At 48.3% G+C, this 14,453-nt stretch overlaps 5 protein-coding genes across 5 annotated transcripts; 1 reads left to right on the top strand and 4 right to left on the bottom strand.

Moving 5' to 3' along the window:
* Nucleotides 1–566: 566 nt before the first annotated feature.
* N7509_001285 (allantoate permease family MFS transporter) lies at nucleotides 567–2,506 on the bottom strand (the record flags this gene model as incomplete). The annotated part of the gene is made up of 7 exons (XM_056625922.1): nucleotides 567–618; nucleotides 692–872; nucleotides 930–1,278; nucleotides 1,363–1,782; nucleotides 1,848–2,053; nucleotides 2,112–2,207; nucleotides 2,263–2,506. 7 exons carry the CDS (start codon nucleotides 2,504–2,506, stop codon nucleotides 567–569), a joined length of 1,548 nt encoding a protein of 515 aa, XP_056494504.1.
* Nucleotides 2,507–3,880: 1,374 nt separating this feature from the next.
* On the bottom strand, nucleotides 3,881–5,941 carry N7509_001286 (uncharacterized protein; the record flags this gene model as incomplete). Its single annotated transcript, XM_056625923.1, has 8 exons — nucleotides 3,881–4,099; nucleotides 4,146–4,445; nucleotides 4,494–5,135; nucleotides 5,187–5,286; nucleotides 5,335–5,400; nucleotides 5,452–5,569; nucleotides 5,684–5,840; nucleotides 5,894–5,941. The coding sequence occupies 8 exons, from the start codon at nucleotides 5,939–5,941 to the stop codon at nucleotides 3,881–3,883; spliced, it is 1,650 nt and encodes a 549-aa protein (XP_056494505.1).
* Nucleotides 5,942–6,194: 253 nt separating this feature from the next.
* Nucleotides 6,195–8,222, top strand: N7509_001287 (uncharacterized protein; the record flags this gene model as incomplete). Its single annotated transcript, XM_056625924.1, has 9 exons — nucleotides 6,195–6,446; nucleotides 6,504–6,548; nucleotides 6,613–6,900; nucleotides 6,954–7,347; nucleotides 7,413–7,524; nucleotides 7,582–7,890; nucleotides 7,946–8,024; nucleotides 8,077–8,097; nucleotides 8,145–8,222. 9 exons carry the CDS (start codon nucleotides 6,195–6,197, stop codon nucleotides 8,220–8,222), a joined length of 1,578 nt encoding a protein of 525 aa, XP_056494506.1.
* Nucleotides 8,223–8,446: 224 nt separating this feature from the next.
* Nucleotides 8,447–11,342, bottom strand: N7509_001288 (ankyrin repeat domain-containing protein; the record flags this gene model as incomplete). The annotated part of the gene is made up of 6 exons (XM_056625925.1): nucleotides 8,447–8,973; nucleotides 9,121–9,879; nucleotides 9,932–10,199; nucleotides 10,301–10,720; nucleotides 10,770–10,851; nucleotides 10,915–11,342. The coding sequence occupies 6 exons, from the start codon at nucleotides 11,340–11,342 to the stop codon at nucleotides 8,447–8,449; spliced, it is 2,484 nt and encodes an 827-aa protein (XP_056494507.1).
* A 530-nt stretch (nucleotides 11,343–11,872) lies between these two features.
* N7509_001289 (M3 family metallopeptidase) lies at nucleotides 11,873–14,114 on the bottom strand (the record flags this gene model as incomplete). Its single annotated transcript, XM_056625926.1, has 3 exons — nucleotides 11,873–12,065; nucleotides 12,152–12,744; nucleotides 12,792–14,114. The coding sequence occupies 3 exons, from the start codon at nucleotides 14,112–14,114 to the stop codon at nucleotides 11,873–11,875; spliced, it is 2,109 nt and encodes a 702-aa protein (XP_056494508.1).
* Between the last annotated feature and the right edge of the window lie 339 nt (nucleotides 14,115–14,453).

Consider the following 14,453-nt stretch of genomic DNA (forward strand, 5'->3'; position numbering starts at 1 on the left):
AACAGTTCGCCGATCTGATTCTCTTGGACCTTGAGATCTAATGTGAACCAGGTTTCCATTTTTCAAAATCCTACATTCCTTATCCCGGGAAGGAATTCCCCTCCTTACATAGGTAAAACAATAGCAACAGCTACCTGATTAAGGCCCATTTGGCTCTCCGAAATATCCGACCATGAGGAGAAAATGTCTCGTGTGATTTATGCCATCAGCAAGTGTGATGAGTGACGGGTCGGGGTGGGAGAGCATCGAATCAGTCTACCAAGTATCCGTTGGTGTAGTCTTCTGCTAGGTGATGATTTGAACATGTAGTATTGAATAAAAATCCGGCTGGTTCGCGGTAATATCACGTCATTTCCAGCTGCTGGACTTTTACCTCAATAGGGGTTGATGGTACGTAAGAACTTGAACCTTGGCGTAGTTTCAGACATCGTTTCAAGAAATGGACATGGTATATACACAAGTGGTTCCACTGAATCGAAGAGATATCGCACAAAGCCCTTTCAACGTGGCAGAGTATTGGGGCAATAGAGTCTAGCTCATTGCTTAGAGTGTTGGGAGTTGATGGTTTACAACGTGTAGACGAAATCGTGATTTTCAATATCAGTAAGATCGAGGAATCTGTAGAATTGAATTAGTGCTCCGAAGAGGGTAACTTGAAAAAGCACTGGACGATGGAAACTCATGGACTTACTCCTGATTCTCCAGTCTCACATAGCCGGGCGCGGATCTGATGTTAGCCTTGCGGCGGTTCTCCCTCTGATACCACCACCAGATAAATAGCAAAAGAAACAGACAAACACCCCAGCATGCGATGATGGTAATCTCTGCCGAAACGTAGCGGGGGGCATCCTGGGGTCGGAACGTGAGCGGGCCTGCCAAGGTTAGAATAAACGCCACGAACTTGGAATCACAAGAAAATGTGAGCATACCGATGATATTGCCGACGCAGTAGCCAATGAGATATAGCGCCGCGACTGTGGTCTTCTTGGTATAGCCAGCGACATTGGATGAGATCAATGACAACAGGGCTACGAAAGAAGTAGGGAAGGCCTGTGTAAGATAGTATCCGACCAGACGACCAACATTATTCTCAATCGGAAGAGCAACAATAAGAATGATTCCCAAGGTCGCGGTGAAAAGGCCACCAAGACTAGTAAGAATTCGCTGGCCAGTCTTATCGCCAATGTAACCGTTCAGGAGCAGTGCCACAATTTCCACTGCACCAGCAGGTGTTCCATAGAGCAAACTCTCTACTTTGGTATACCCGAAGCTTGTGATCTAAGAAGAAAGAGCTAATTGTTAGTCATACCGGAAGAAATCGAAGATCAAGCACAGGACATGCTGGTGATACAGAAGACATACCAGTTGGCTAAAAAAGTTAGTAATTCCGCCATTCGGAATATCCGCAATCAGGGCGAAAAAGAAGAAAGCCCAGGTCATGGGGTCCAAAAGAGCCTCTTTAACCTGATACCACTTGAAGTGTTTGTTACCAATACCTTGTTGGTTGATTCGCACACGGGCAACCGCCAGAATACGATCCTCCTTTGACAACCAACGTGCATTGAGCTGACTGTCTGGAACGATCCAGAGGAACAGTAAGCCCAGGGAGATGGTAAGACATCCGGTAAACAAGAAAACAATTTTCCAAGGTTCGATCGAGGTGCCATGCTTTGCGGCTCCAACAGCGATTCCGTAGGCGACAAGACCTCCCAAAATTTGACCCCAGCCGTTGAAGCTGTACCATAGGTTCACTCGCCTGCCCTGCTCATTGCGGGTATACCACTGTGATGCTTTAGTACTGAGAAGTTCCCGGTTTAATAGCAGGTAGGTATAAAGGGGTTATGTACCTGAGATGTCAAAAGCGCAAATCCTGGTGTCACTGCTGCTTCAAATACACCTAGGAAGAAACGAATGGCAACGGCGCCAGGGAAGTTTTTCGTGGCGGCAAAGCAGCTGAGAATGGCTCCCCATATCACGATGCAAGAGCCAGAATATTTTCCAAGTGGTAAGCGTTGCAGCAACCGACTCGTAGGATACTCCCATGCAAGATATCCTGACCTTATATCAGCAAAGGCAAGTCACCACAGGTATTCGAACTGGGGAATTCTCACCAAAATAGAATAGACTGCCGAGCCAGGAGTACTGATCTCCAACTAGTCCTAGGTCCTCCTTTATACCCATGATGCTGGCATATGACAAAGTGGTTTCTGTTCACCACATTAGCTGTGGAGATCATATGCACGGGCCAACTGCGTCACTCACTATCGAGGAAATTCATCCCGTAGACACAGCACATCACAGGCATGATGTGCCAGTCAATTTTTCGTAATAAACGACGGTTTGTTGCCTCATCAAGCTCAATTGCTTCGCCTTGCATGTGTTCAAAGACCTTCATGGCCTCATCCGCATCATTGGCATGTTTGACGAGCGTAGGGTCAACATTCTTCATGGATAGCTCGATGTCCATACCAGTGGAATCGGCTCGAGTATCGTCTTCCCTCGCCATATTGAAGTTGCACAGCAAGTTCAAGTTGCTTTAGGAAAGGAAAGTTGAACTTAAAGGGAGAGGATTGAATTCTTGCTGGGAAAATATCATGGAAAATAATTGGAAGGGGTCCAGATATATTACCCCAGATCTCGGGTGTGTGCAAGGATTAACATCAAGCTAACTCAAGCCTGAGGGGGGGTTGCGCGAAAAGGACATGCGGTGAAACTAACTCAGAACCTCGGATGAGGGGGCAAATCTCATACCATATCATATCGCGGGGTGGTCCACTAGCATCACAAGATCGCTGGTGGAGCCGTGCTTCATTGGATGTACCGTAGGTCCATGTTAGTTTGCTCGTAGGATCGAGCCGATGGGGCATCGTTTGCAGCGTAAACTCGATATGATATCCAATTAAAAGCAAGATTTTCCATGGAAAAAGATTAGAACGTTTGATCGGGAATTGTGTGGCCAATTCGAGGACTGGGATAATTTAGGCTCGGTCGCATGGTGGTTATCAAATTGTCATGGAGTCGGCGACCACGGGTCAATTAGGCTTGTTTCCCCGCCACATCTACCGAGGGCCCCCACCCTGCTCATCTTAACCTGAAAATCCCCCTTTTCTATGAGTCATATAATCATCTAATTCGATCTTATCGCAGTGATTGATACGTTCACTTTATCAATTGAGAAACCAGACCCTGGGACTCTTGACTGGACGAGATATCGTTATGAAATGAACAGATAAGGCTTAATGCCAATATTCTTGTGCGAAGCTTCTCCGGAATGTTTCCGAAGGACTAGGTTTTGATTGGTACGAAATACCGAGAGGCTGATTTTGGGAACTGAGTGTCCTGGGGTTCCCGAGGCATAACTATATTTGCTCCAATAAGCAACTGTTCGTCCCAAACAGACGTGGAAGGAATGCGGGGAAGGGGGCTTTCGTTGGCTTGCCAAGATACTAGTTGAGCATCTCCACAGCTTGGCTTCGGCTTACTCTACTTCAGGGCTGACAGCCGCGGTGTAAATCACACCAGGTCAAAACTAGCTTCCCACGTAACTTTGGATTCACCGCGGGAAACTTCGTTGCGGGATGAGATCCACCAGGGTACATCTTTGCCTGAAATCGATGAATGCTTTAAATGAAAACCAAGGATTCGATATTCTAATATTCGTTCTTTATTTTGGCTAAACCTGTCGTATTGAACTCGATTGTAAAGTACCCTGCGAATGAGAAAGTTGCAGTAATATAGCGATAATGAATTTACCACCTGGGCAATATTCCAGTATATCAAACTTATCCGGCACAGACAAAGTCCAAAATGGAAGATTAACTACTCCGTAGTGGATCAAATGTTCCGTCTGGTCAGCTAGTACATCTGTCTGTTCCTCATTTCAATAGGGAGGAAACACATCAGGAACGATGAGAGCCAAATCCCCCCCCGCTCCAAGCCAAAGAACACCAGACCTTCCCTCGGCGATGTACTTCTGACCAGCAAACGGAGCAACGATTCCGGCAACCCGACCAAGACAAGACAGCATGCCACTCGCACTAGCCCGATACGAGGTGTCGAACATTTCTGGCGCCGAGGCGTAAAGTACGGCATTGAAATACTTTGATTGGTTAGCCTGCAGACGGGATGATGCGGTGGGAACTTACACTTTGCATGATGTACTCTAACGCGTTTAGACCGACGTAACCAGGGGTGTCTTTGACCTGAGTGTACATTGCCATTGAGACACCTTGAAGGGCAGCAGATATCACAAGCGACCATTTGCGACCGATAAGGGGGAGTTGAACGGAAAACAAGGCTAGGACGGCTCCGATCACACCGGGAAGGTAAATGTAGACATATTCCCGGTATGTTTCAGTCACATTGCTCGCACCGCTGTCGACATTATTGTTTAGCAAAACAATTGGAAGAAAGTAGCCGGCCAAGTTGAAGGACCAATAATTTCCCTGCTAGACGTTAGAAAATGAAATAATTTTTCAGGAAGGATAACCGACCATGTAGGCAAGTGCGAGAAGGATGAAAGTGAAACACTCAAGCTTCTTCATGAACAACCCGCGAAGGAACCCGAGGCTCTTGACCATGCCCATAACAACACCCTTTGCATCGTTGGAAGTGGTTTGTTCATTCGAATCTATGCCTGTCTCGCGGTCAATCCGCATGAAGTCATCCACTGTCAATGTGGGCCTCGGGGCCCCATTAAATTTGGCAATCTTGTCAAGCACATCGATAGCGTCCTGCTCGCGACCTTTGCCGACGAGAAACTTTGGCGATTCGTAAAATCTGAAGAAGAGAAATCGCGCGCCAAATAGAGCGAATGTCATAGCCCCGATCACGATCACCTCGTATCTCCAACCCATATTGCTAGAGACAGTGCAACATGCCTCGCCGGGGCTGACAGCATTGCACGCGGGAAGACCCACGTCGCATCGATATTTCGCAGCGGTACCATAGGCTATAGCGGACGCCACAACCACTCCGATCGGTTGCCACATTCCAAGTAAGAAAACCAGATATCGGCGATTCTGCGGGAGAAATTCAAGGGCAATTGTCGCGTCGATAGGGATGTTACCACCGAGGCCGATGCAGCAGAGAAAGTAGATACCGCAGATAGCGCCGTAGTTAAACTTGCTTGCAGCCTGAAGGGGTGAGAAAGGGATGATTCATTGAGTTTGAGAGAAATGACATACCAAAAGCATTCCAAAAACAGATGTAATGAGACATGAAAGGTTGAACGCCCATTTGCGACCGATGATATCGGTGATGATTCCAAATCCGAGAGCGCCGATTCTATGCCCTGTCAACTGAATTGTACACATTCTGGAGAGGATTACTTACGCTAGACCAACATTGGAACAAGTGAATATGAGACCTTGCTGTCCAGCTGGAACACCCATCTCTTGACTGCAAGTGGATGTGAGTGATAGTGTTTTTCAGAGAAGCAATCCAACCTACAAAATTGCAGTAGCCAGCAACCCAACACCCTGCGCCCAGGCCAAGTCGACAAAATAGCCAAATCCACAGAGGAACCAAATACATTTTTGGTATTTTCCGAAGCCGAACTTGTCAATCTCTCTGATTTTGTCAGCATGTTTCGGACTCTATCGTAAGGCATCATTGTGATGACTGACGCGTTGATCAAGGCAGCCTTTCGTTCAAAAAGGAGTGAGTTCCTGAACAGCAGTACCTGTTATCACATCGCCCATGTAGACATTATTACTCTCTGGAGGCCCGTTTTCCTTATCGGAATGGTTGTCCTGCTCAAGGGTGTTTTTCTCTGAAACATGATCTGAAGTAGACATGATGAAGATGGATGCTTTTTTCCAGAAGTCTGGACACAGCAGCTGTCAAATATTGTCAGATATCTCAATTTCAACTCAATTATCTCATTTCCTACTATAAAGAGGGTATCAGTGTCTACTGAGGGGGTCGCGGGGCCCCTCATCGCGACCGATGAGACCTTTCGGCAAACCCTATCTTCATCGGCTTCGCCGAAATTATCGCGTGGCCATTCAGTTAGATCTGCTGTGGAGCCATGGCGTTAACAGCGGTAATGGCGGGATCAAAACGCGTTCGAGTGCTTGATAGATGCAGGAACAATATTGCTTTGTTGTTTGATCTTACTTTTTACTTGGTCAGCGTCGCCACTTCCTTCATCGTGAGACGACCACAAAGAGTATCGCCCCAATTGCAGCGACATGACGAAAACACCGCAATACCAAGAGGCACCACTTTGGGAGAGTATTGCTCGTGATAAAAAAGCGAGTCGCGATGCGAAAATCCCGCTAGGTTGGAAATTGAAACCAGATCAAGTTCCGGACGACCAGCTCAATGTCACCAATGTTCCCTACGAGTGTGGAATTTTGACACCCAAAGAGCTGGAGATCACGAACTCGAGTGCTAGAAGTCTTATTGACAGGATTCTGAGTCGCGAGTATACAGCATATGAGGTTCGTCCCGAACAAAAGTGACATTTGTCCATTCGAACAAACGCTGATTCACCAAAGGTTACACTTGCCTTCTGCAAACGCGCCGCGATCGCGCAACAACTTGTATGATCATTTACCAAATATTTTAGCTTCCCTGTGGAATGGATTTGAACCTAATAACAAGCAGGTAAACTGCCTCTCGGAAATTTTCTTCGAGAACGCGCTCGAGGCAGCCAAGTCCCTGGATGCAGAATATGAAGAATCGGGAATCGCACGCGGTCCACTTCACGGACTCCCCATCTCGCTCAAGGATTGTTTTCAAGTCGAAGGAACAGATGCAGCGATCGGTTATACTGCGCTGGTGAATCATTTAACCTCAAAAGAAGATGAATCAGAAATCACGAAGATAATGCGACAAAGTGGGGCCATCCTCTTTTGCAAGACAAATGTGCCAACTGCGCTGATGTCTGGAGAGGTGAGTTGTGTCGAAAGTTGAAAGGAGATGCCGACAGAGAACTGACATACCAGACATTCAATGCAATCTACGGCTACACCTCGAACCCCTACAATCGCAACCTTTCTAGCGGAGGCTCATCCGGCGGCGAAAGCGCTTTATTGGCACTTCGCGGGTCTCCTTTGGGCATTGGAACTGACGTGGGAGGATCTGTTCGCATACCGGCTTCTTTCTGTGGTCTTTACTCCCTAAAACCATCCTTCGGTCGATTTCCAACGTCTGGAATCCGAGATAGTCTCAACGGCCAAGAAGCGGTGCGCAACGCAGTTGGACCTATGGGACATTCCTTGGAAGACATTGAGATGTGGTGCAAGACAGTGGTAAATAGTCAGCCGCATCTACATGCAGATCCGGATTGCTTGCCTATTCCGTGGCGACAACCTGAGATACCCAAGAGGCTTTGTTTTGGTGAGTTCATCATGCTTGAAAGACGTCCGGCAAGAAAAGCCAATAATTAAATTCTGACCTTCCAGGGCTTCTATTCGATGATGGTATTGTGAAGCCACTGCCTCCCGTTACAAGGGCATTACTAAGGGCAAAGACGGCCCTAGAAGCTGCCGGACATGCAGTCATTGAATTTCACATGTGAGGCTCCATAGTTGTGGCACGACAAAAGCCAATTCAGTAGCTGACATCAATCAGTGACGAGCCACTGTTTCTGGATTCTCTCAAGTTTGCTCTTTACCGCTCAGCTGCTGCAAATAGTTTGCATGGAGTCTTGGAAAAGACAGGAGAGCCATGGCCGCAAGGCTATGAAATTCTTGGAAATATGGCTAATGATGAAACTTACCCGAAGGCAACTGTTTCTGACCTGTGGAAAGCACAGGCCAAGAGGACTGAATATTCGAAACAGATATTGCAAAAATGGGCAGCCACAAAGAATTCAACCGAGACAGAGAGAGAGATTGATGCGCTAATTATGCCATGCTCACCGTGGCCAGCATCTTCAAGGTATCAAACACAGAATGTTCAGCCCTTTTGCAGGATATATGACTAACAACCACAGACATGGATTCATATATGATAACTATACCAGCCTCTGGAATGTTCTTGATTACTGCGCAACTACCGTACCGGTAACCCACGTATGTTTGGAAAGTGATAGAGCCTCGAGCTTGAAATCTCGGAACAAACTAGAAGGCGATGTCTGGCAAGATTGTATGTTTTCCTAATATCTTGAGTTTGCCTAAAGCTCACAAATGCAGATACACCAGAAGACATGGCTACCTGCCCAGTTTCCATTCAGGTGGTTGGGCAGCGGCTGCACGAGGAATATTTACTAGGAGTTACCAAGTCATTGCAACTTTGCTTAGAAATATCAAATACAAAATAGTCCTCCATATTAAAGGAATCATTTATCGATGATATTAAAGCGGAACTGTAAGAAATTATACTTTTCTCCATCTGCGGTACAACTTAAAGTATTATTAAAAGAACACATAGGGTAAACATGATTCTACGATCTTGTCCTGATTTCCAGATTTTAGGACGGAGATCGGTGGCCGTATCAAGAGCTGTCAGAGTCGTCCTCGACCACCCTTACTTGGTCACAAATATATTGCACAACGAGGGGTATCTCAACATCATCCATCTCCAGAGAAACACCAAGCTTCCCCACTTCTTCGTGATGCCCTGGATCGAAAGGGTCGCGGTGTGAAATGAATCTTATCATCCGTTCATACCAAACCCCCTGCAGGAAATCCATCAAAGGAAGCCCGTAGGCATCAAACTTAGATTCAAATTCCGCCACAAGGCCCTCCAAGCATTCTGCTTGCTCCTTTTGCTCCTCCATGATATCAAAAAGCTCACATTCCTCTCTGGCACGTAGCCAGGGATCTAAATAGCCGAGCTCGGTGCAGCAGCTATGGCTCAGCCCTAGTCCGTCAAATGTAAGACTCCTGATAATTGAGCGGCAGGCCTGGGAACTTGACTGATTGTATTCGATGAGGACCTGAAGAAAATTGCGAAAGGCCGCCGCCTCGCGAGTGATATCTTTGGTTCGCCCATAGTAAAGATCAATTTCAAGGCGGATAGCTACGGACAATGTAGTACATCCACCAACAGAACACGGACAGGAACAGGCATCCTTGAGTGATGTGGATAATAGATGATCCGCGATTTGGTGGAAAGGGGTTGGATCAAAATGGTCACCGTCACAAAATCTAAAAAATATTCGCCTACCCATCTCCGAAGATAGTAGATGAGTCACTGTCGTATTTGATCTAGGAAGCCTTTCGAACGGATTCGCGCCTTTGGAAATAAGCCAGTCAATCACTTCTGGCTTGCCACCATGAGAGCAGTAGAGCTCTAGTGGCGTACAGCCTCGTGGAGGTCGTTGAGTTACATCGGTAAATCCAAGCTCATATGCTTTCTTCAAGATATCCAACGGCGCTGTCAGAACATGAAGACATTCGCCCTCAACCGCCCTCAGGGAATGGCCCACATCAATTCCCTTCCTCATCAAGGCAGCGCAAATTCGATAAGCCTGCGCGTCGGGAAGACCAGTTTCTCCTTTCCTGATATCGGAGAGCTCAGAGGGATGGAATCGTGCGTTCGCTATCTCCAATAGACTACTCCGCCGTTTGGCAAGTTCGTGCAGAAAGACAACTTTCAGTTTATCCGATCCAGTCATGAAAGTGTCACTGGCCGAAAAGGTGTATCCCGCTTCGAGTAAAATTTTGCATGGGTCGATATATTTGTCAATTTCGTGATCTTCATCGGTGATCCCATTGAATCCGCAATAGTACTGTATAGGTAATTTTGTGTTTGATCCTTCTTCCAGCAGCAGTCTTACTCCCGCTGGCCAACCCATTGCCGACTGAAGCAAAGAAACTCCGTGGATATCGTTGTCTGGCAATCCTATTTTTGATTTGATGATTTTTCGCAAATCTTCATATGACTCTCGAAGGACTGCTATATATGCAGCTGGAAGGTCGATGCCTACGGTATGAGTTAGCAGGATGCTGGGGGAATAGCCTGATTAGCTTCATACAATCCTCATCCCTTCGTAGAATCTCTTGCATGTTTCTTTTTGCGGTCCATGAATCCGGGGGCCGGTTTATTGGACCCTCCATTTCTATGATATGCCGGGTGAACATGAACTCCTCTTCGGTCCAAAGATATGCGTTACATAAAGCTCGAGACAGTGAAAGGGGACTGTCATATTCAAGGGTAGCGCCGCAGCTGAGCATGTATTTGATGAATTTACAGACAGCCGGGAAGTTCTCACGATAAAAGATAAAACCAAAACAAAGTGGGGCCTTATATATGTAGTTGTAAGTGCTGTATTTCTTGTCGGGGAGCCCTGGAGGGAGGGGTTGCCTACATATATCAGGGGAAGAGTAATAGTATATGATCTCACTATGTCAGTAGGGGCAGCATTCCCTGCCGAAAAGGCATATTGAGATTGCTGGATGAAATATTCAATGCGTCTCCAAACGTTCACTCTAGGTTCTCCGTTCGGTGAAAACCTGGATCCAAACATCGTGCCTGACCAGCTCTTGTCCTCAACAACAGCGGAAACTTTCAGCGATGGAGCTATTGAAAATGCACCGGATCCAGAAGAAAGAGAGAAAGTCCCAGTAACAAGGAACCCCAGCCAAGTACTGCGATATGTATAGCGCTTTTTCACTTGTTTGGCATGAAGCTTCCGCTGGGCCGGAGGAAGTGGTCCTAGCCAACTCTGGTCGCTAAGCTGATCACAAAATTGTTTGACTCGGGAAGGTGGTTGTTGGAGGACACTTTGAAGAGATGAGTTTGTGAGGGCAAGCTGGAGCGTTTTCTAGAAGCGAGTCAGCAGACAACTCTTGTTGGAGAATCAACACCCGTACCATTTCCTCTAGGAGTTGATCTTGTTTAACATCGAAGCTATCCTGCTTCAACTCAAATCTGTGTATATTTCGCGCCGTAGAGCTTTTTCCCCACCGCTTAGTTCAGAATCATATCAAAGTAGGCAAGGAAGTGATGCGAGCTTACATGGTCAATGCCGTCCGTAGAGTCGCCTGCATACCATCCAGGCAATCCCCGATTTCGAAGAGCGCTTCTTTTTTCAACGGATAGATGACCCTTTTCAAAGTAGATCTAGCCTTGTTCTGTAAACTCTCGGTTACAACAGGCTTGTATTGTTCGATCTTCGTACGCAGCTTCTCCACGTTCGCCTTAAGACCAAACGCCTGGGCCTCGAGGTCATCTGCAAAATCAGGTGAATTATCCCTCGTCTCTTCGATCAGTTCGCGTAATTGTTTCAGCGATGAGCGAATATTCGCAGCTTTGCTGGCAAGATTTTGAATGTCATCGTTTTGACCCCGCACGGCTTGAGTATAGCTGACAATTTTACTGCAAACCTGCAGACCGAGAGAAATGACCCCGACAGCGCTGCCGGCGACTGAGAAGGGGTCGGACATTGCGTAAATATTTGTGTGTCAAGCACTGTAAGGAGAGAAGATAGCAAAGAGAGTCTGTGGGAAGGCAGGGGCTCGGGAGCTCTGAAGCTCAACCTTGAGGAGGCTGTGCATGGGGCTGAAATGCATGCGTTGGCATAGGCAGACCTCAGATTCAAAAGCAAACGCAGCTACATATGTTCAAGAATTCGTCGTTTGGCTTTCTTGATTGGTCGCCCCATCCTTGTACAGTAGTAGTTTGTCCTGCTAAGCGCCCAGTAGGCACACCATATTCCCGGGCACTTGCCAAGGTTCAAATTGGATGAAGCCTTGGAGAACATCAATTTTAGCGCTTGAAAGTCGGTCTTGGATGTTTATAGATATCTGGCCGCAACGGAAGACGCAAAGATTTCCTAACGAACGACTATTTTTTACTAGTATGTACCATGAACCAAGAACTACACAATGCAATGGATTGAAATATCTATACTAATCTAACCCAGCAACAAGGAAAGACATCGCCAGGCAAAGCATGTAGTCAGTATAATGCTGCACTAAGCAAGACCAAGCTCCTTATAGAAAGCAGTAGTCTCAGGCTCACGACCCAAGAACTGCGTCAGGGTGGTCATTTCATCCTGCGAACCGCCCTTCTCAAGGACTTGGTATCTGTACCGACGGCCGGCGGCCTTGTTCATCGGATCATCTTTGAAAATAGTGTAGAACATGTCTGTTGAGTAGACTTGGGAACTGTTTGAGTAGAGTATGGTGGTTAGTAACTTTGAAATTATTTTGTTTTATTTGTTGAGAGGAACCCGGGGAACTGGGGAACTTACCTCAGATAACCGTAGTAACCGGCATCATAACCACCAATCAAATGGCCAAATGTAGCTTCGCCGTGACCCCACTCGTCACCAGCGCCCAGAGCCTCAGGACCATCCATTTGGGTGATTTCCTTGCGGAGGCGGTTATATGTTGCTGAAACGGGGAGGGCCTCGATAGCGGCATGGCTGGCTGGTTCATGGACGCTCATGTCGAAAATTCCAAAGTGCAGTTGACGAAGGTTGAAAAGCGCGTCGTTGACGTGCTTGGTACGGATGAGGTTGTTAATGACTTCATCCGGGATCTGAGCAGCCGGGGCCGGGGCCGAAGCGTCCTTTCCTGCGCGGCCTTGGGCCTCTTGCCAGCCCTTAAGGTAATCTGGTGAAAGGGTTGCGTAGTGGGTGCTCAAGGCGCGGAGTTGGGATGGTGTCCAGCACCAGTTCTCTAGCATTTGTGATGGGGCTTCGACGAAGTCGCGGACTGTGTTTGTGCCGTGGAAGCGGGAGTAGATTGTCTTTGAGACGAGGTCGTGGATTCCGTGGCCCAGTTCGTGGAAGAGGGTTACTACTTCGTCGTGTTTTAGGAGGGAGGGTTTCTTGGGTGTAGGCTTGGTGAAGTTGCAGACTAGGGCTGTGGCGGGGAAGCGGCGGTTACCGCTGGCGTCGATGAAGCCGGGTTGCAGGTTGAAGTTGGCGGCGTGGCCGTACTTGCCTTCGCGGGGAAGAGGTCTAGGTAGAGATATCCGACGAATCCACTGCCTTCGCCTTCGTCGTTCCAAACGCTGAAGACTTGGACATCCTCGTGCCAGACGATGTCATCTCCTTTGCCCGTGGGTGCAAGAGCTGCGCGGTCCTCGCCGACAATCTCGACGAACTCAAGCCCGAAGAGCTCCTCGAAGATCTTCAGCATGCCCTGTATGGTGGTTTGCAGAGGGAAGTACTCGGCAATAAGCTGCTGGTCCAACGAGAAGTCGCGCTCCAGCATCAATCGGTCGTAGAAGCGGTGGTCCCAGAGGTAATATTGTCCATCAGACTTAGGGTCCAGGCTCTTCTTCAGTTCCATGAGTGTGTTGATCTCGGACTTTCCACCGGCTGTCAGGCGGGAGCGCAGGTCACCAAGGAACTTGTTGACTGTCTCGGGTGTCTTGGCCATCTTGTCTTCAATACGGAAGGCGGCGTGGCTGGGGTAGCCGAGCAGACGGGCAGCCTCGTCGCGGAGAACAATAGCTTCGCGGAACAGAGGCACGTTCTGGTTACACTTGTTCTCATTTGCAACCATCACCTGCTTACGGATCTCGGAGTTCTTGGCGTACTTCATGGTAGGGAAGAGATCGGGGTACTTGAAAGTGAGCCAGACCTTGCCCTCGTTCTCGCCTTCGCCCTTCTTAAGCCCGGAGAGGACATCTTCGGGAACACCATCCAATTGCTCGAGGGTGAACCAGATACCGCCATTCTCCTCGTTCAGGTTCTTCTGGAACTCGATGCTCAATTGACTGAGGCGTTTCTTGATCTCCTTAAATCGGGCACGCTCAGGACCGTCGGGAAGACCCAGACCGTTGCGAATGAAGTCTTTGTGTTCTTTCTCGAGAAGACGGCGGGACTCGGGCTCCAAAGGCTCGTTCTTGTTCAGCGCTTCGGCGACGAGCTTGAAAATGTCCTCGCGCATGGCGGATTCGATGAAGAACTCATCCATGAGCTCCTCGGCCTTAGATGAGGCGTCCCGCAACTTCTGGTCCACTGATACGGCTTGGTAGAAGCCTAAGATGTGTGCTTCCAATGCCATGACGTTCTCATCTTGGGACAGAGGGCCAAGGACGTTGGCGAAGGTGGCATTAGTAGCTTGAACGGAGCCGACGACCTGGTCCTGGACGCCGCGAGAGGTCTTGATGATGCGCTCTGCGTCGGCAACAACAGATTGAGGGGTAGCTGTGAAGGTGGGCGGGGCCTGCGGTGGACGCCGAAGGTGAGCGGGGGCCATGGTGGAGGTGGTCAGGTATCGGGGATAGCTATAGTTGTTTATTCGGAGGTGGCCCAGCACTGATGAGAGGCGGGTGGGGAGACGGAGGAAGGGCGCCACGATGACGGCGACGAGGAGGATAAGAAGGTGGTGGCGAGCGGTGAAGGCAATGATGGCGGGGATGGATGAAGAAGTGTGAGTGGCTGTGAGAGATATGCAAGATGGAGAATGGAGGAGGTCCAACCAACGTGAGACGAAGCCGATGGAAGGCGATGCGGGTCAGGTGATGCCCCGCATGTTGCACGAGCACAGCAGAACAGCAGAGCAGCATGGATATCCATGTATCTATGGATTACCGAG

This window comes from Penicillium cosmopolitanum (assembly GCF_028827165.1).
Source record: "Penicillium cosmopolitanum strain IBT 29677 chromosome Unknown utg000003l:1.0-3747932.0:1.0-3751027.0, whole genome shotgun sequence".
In the NCBI taxonomy this organism is placed as follows: Eukaryota; Fungi; Ascomycota; class Eurotiomycetes; order Eurotiales; family Aspergillaceae; genus Penicillium; species Penicillium cosmopolitanum.